Source organism: Psammomys obesus, unplaced genomic scaffold (assembly GCF_907164565.1).
Source record: "Psammomys obesus unplaced genomic scaffold, mPsaObe1.curated_primary_1811, whole genome shotgun sequence".
Classification (NCBI taxonomy): domain Eukaryota; kingdom Metazoa; phylum Chordata; class Mammalia; order Rodentia; family Muridae; genus Psammomys; species Psammomys obesus.
The window spans coordinates 1,049,444-1,051,725 of NW_026596101.1; the positions used below are offsets into that span (position 1 = coordinate 1,049,444).

Consider the following 2,282-nt stretch of genomic DNA (forward strand, 5'->3'; position numbering starts at 1 on the left):
TGGAGGATCATCCTGCGGGTCCTCAGAAAAGGCTTTCTTAAAGGAGCAGCAGGGAAGCTGGGGTGAGTTCTGAGTTTGAGACAAGCATCATGGGTAGAAAAGACTGCCTGGGCAGGGGCCCAGCAGACAAGAACCAGAGAACAGCAGTATGGGAGGAAAAACAGAGGCATATGAGGCCAGTACTACAGCCATTACTCATGCCTGTAATGCCTTTAATCACAGACAGAGCTGTGATGCCCAACACGGGTACCTTGTGTCACAAGCCACAGTGGTTATGTAAATTAGATAAGTCTCAACAGAAGCGCAGAGGCAGCTCCTTTGTCCGTTAGTCGTGCTGCCGCAGGCTCAGGGTGAGTAGCAGCTGTGGTATTGGAGAGCACAAACCTAGACTGTCTTTAACAAGAAAGTTCTCCTTCTCTTGGCTGGTGCTCAGCCCCAGGAGGGTTCTATTGCTCAAGGACCCATGGGGTAGATAGAGCAGGCCCCAAGCCCTGGCTGCCTGTGGAGTTTCTGGACTATAGGTGACTTTCAGGTCTCCCACAGCATGAGGTGGTGTGTGACTCACCTCCTGCCAGCGTAAAGTGGACTCTGTCCCCAGGGGCAGGAACAAATCGGTGAAGGCCTCTTCAGCCCCGACTTGTCCTTTTCTCTGCTCAGTGTGACCATAGCTTGGGTCAGAGGAACATGAAGTGAGTGGCGCCCGGCTGGGGAGCAGCTGCGGAGTAGATGGGGGTGATAGGCTGGGGCTCAGTTGTAGTTGCTGTGGAAAGGGATGGTCGGATGAGAGACCGGGGCAGAGGGTTGCTATGTAGGGGTTGGGATGCATTGGGTCAAAGAAAGAGAGGGACCCCTCCCTTCCCAAGATAATTAGATAAGTTTCTGCCTCTCTATTCCAGGTCCAACACAATCCAACTGACAAGGATGGACTATGCCATGAAGTCTCTCAGCCTTCTCTACCCCAAGTCACTGTCCAGGTGAGAGGAGCCAGGGATAGAAGGGAAGGGGGAGCCAGGGGAACCATCCCTTAGAACTTCTCAAAGTTTAATGGGTATAAAATCCATGTAGGGGCAGGCTGTGGTGGTATATACTTTTAATCCCAGCACTCAGGAGGCAGATGCAGACAGATCGTTGTGACTTCTAGGTCAGCTTGGTCTATAGTCGACACAGAGAGTTCCTGATCAGCCAGTAGGCTACCCTATCTCATTAAAAAAAAAAAAAAAAAAAAGTCATGTGGGGTCTAGTTGAAGCACAGATATGGCCAGGCATAGTGGCACAAACAAAACCCTACAACAAGCTCCCACAGAACTGATTAAGGGTGCCCACAGTAGCACCCAAGAGCTTGCAATCTAGACAAGTCCCTCTTCCCTTTCTGCCCCCATCATAGTTCCCATTGCATCTGGAGTAGAGAGGGCCAGGCTCTGCACTCGGTGCCTTCCTTCCTGACCTCCCAGTTGCCTCACACCTACTCTGGGAAGCGGAGGCTATTACACCAAGGCAGTAGATGGGGAAACTGAGTCACAAGTTGAGTATTCTGTCAACTAGCAGATCTGTAGCAGAGACAAACTTTGAGTTTGAACCCGGAAAAATCCCAGACTCACGTTCTCTCTACTCTTATCTTTCTACCCTGTTGTACCTCAGAGTCCAAAAACACTCTACCGACTGCCCTCCCCTCCCCCATTTCACTCCACTTGACAATCAAGGCGAACAAGGCCACAAGAGTAGAATAGTCCACAGGGGAATGTGGCTGGTCCAAGAAGCAGCCACACTGATGTGGCTTGGGGACTTGCTAGGCAAACAGTCCCTTAGGCTCCACTCAGAGCCACTGAAGTGAGTCTGATTTAAGCAAGATCCCAGCTGAATTTCCTGCCCATCCAAATTGGAGACACATCCTCTGATGGGCTTTGAGTGGCTATGACTGGTTGGAAGGAAGGGTAAGGTGTGAGCTCAGCAGGCAGGAGTGGGCAGACCTGGTGGCAGCAGGCAGGTCATCTGAGGTTCAAACTGATGTCCCCAGGCAAGTGGCCGTGAGCACTGCAGTGGTAACCCAACGGCTGGTGTCGAAGCCCAGCCGGGAGGCCCCCAGGGCAAAGCCCTGCCGCGTTAGCACGGCAGATCGGAAGGTTCGCAAAGGCATCATGGCCTACAGCCTTGAGGACCTCCTGAGCAAGGTAAGGGGTCCGCCTGAACCCTGCAGGGGCTCTCTCCAGGCCTTGGCTGAGGGTTGACCCTGCCAGTTGCTTCTCTCTCTCTCTCTCTCTCTCTCTCTCTGTGTGTGTGTGTGT

General features: G+C 52.6%; 1 protein-coding gene across 1 annotated transcript in view; it reads left to right on the top strand.

The window, feature by feature from the left end:
- The first annotated feature begins 625 nt into the window (after window positions 1–625).
- Window positions 626–2,282, top strand: part of Cidec (cell death inducing DFFA like effector c) — a 9,599-nt gene continuing 7,942 nt past the window's right edge. Inside the window, exons 1-3 of the mRNA XM_055628658.1 lie at window positions 626–689; window positions 897–974; window positions 2,015–2,168. Of these exons, the coding sequence (XP_055484633.1) occupies window positions 685–689; window positions 897–974; window positions 2,015–2,168 (237 nt within the window). The 5' untranslated portion in view covers window positions 626–684. The remainder of the gene's footprint in view (window positions 690–896; window positions 975–2,014; window positions 2,169–2,282) is intronic.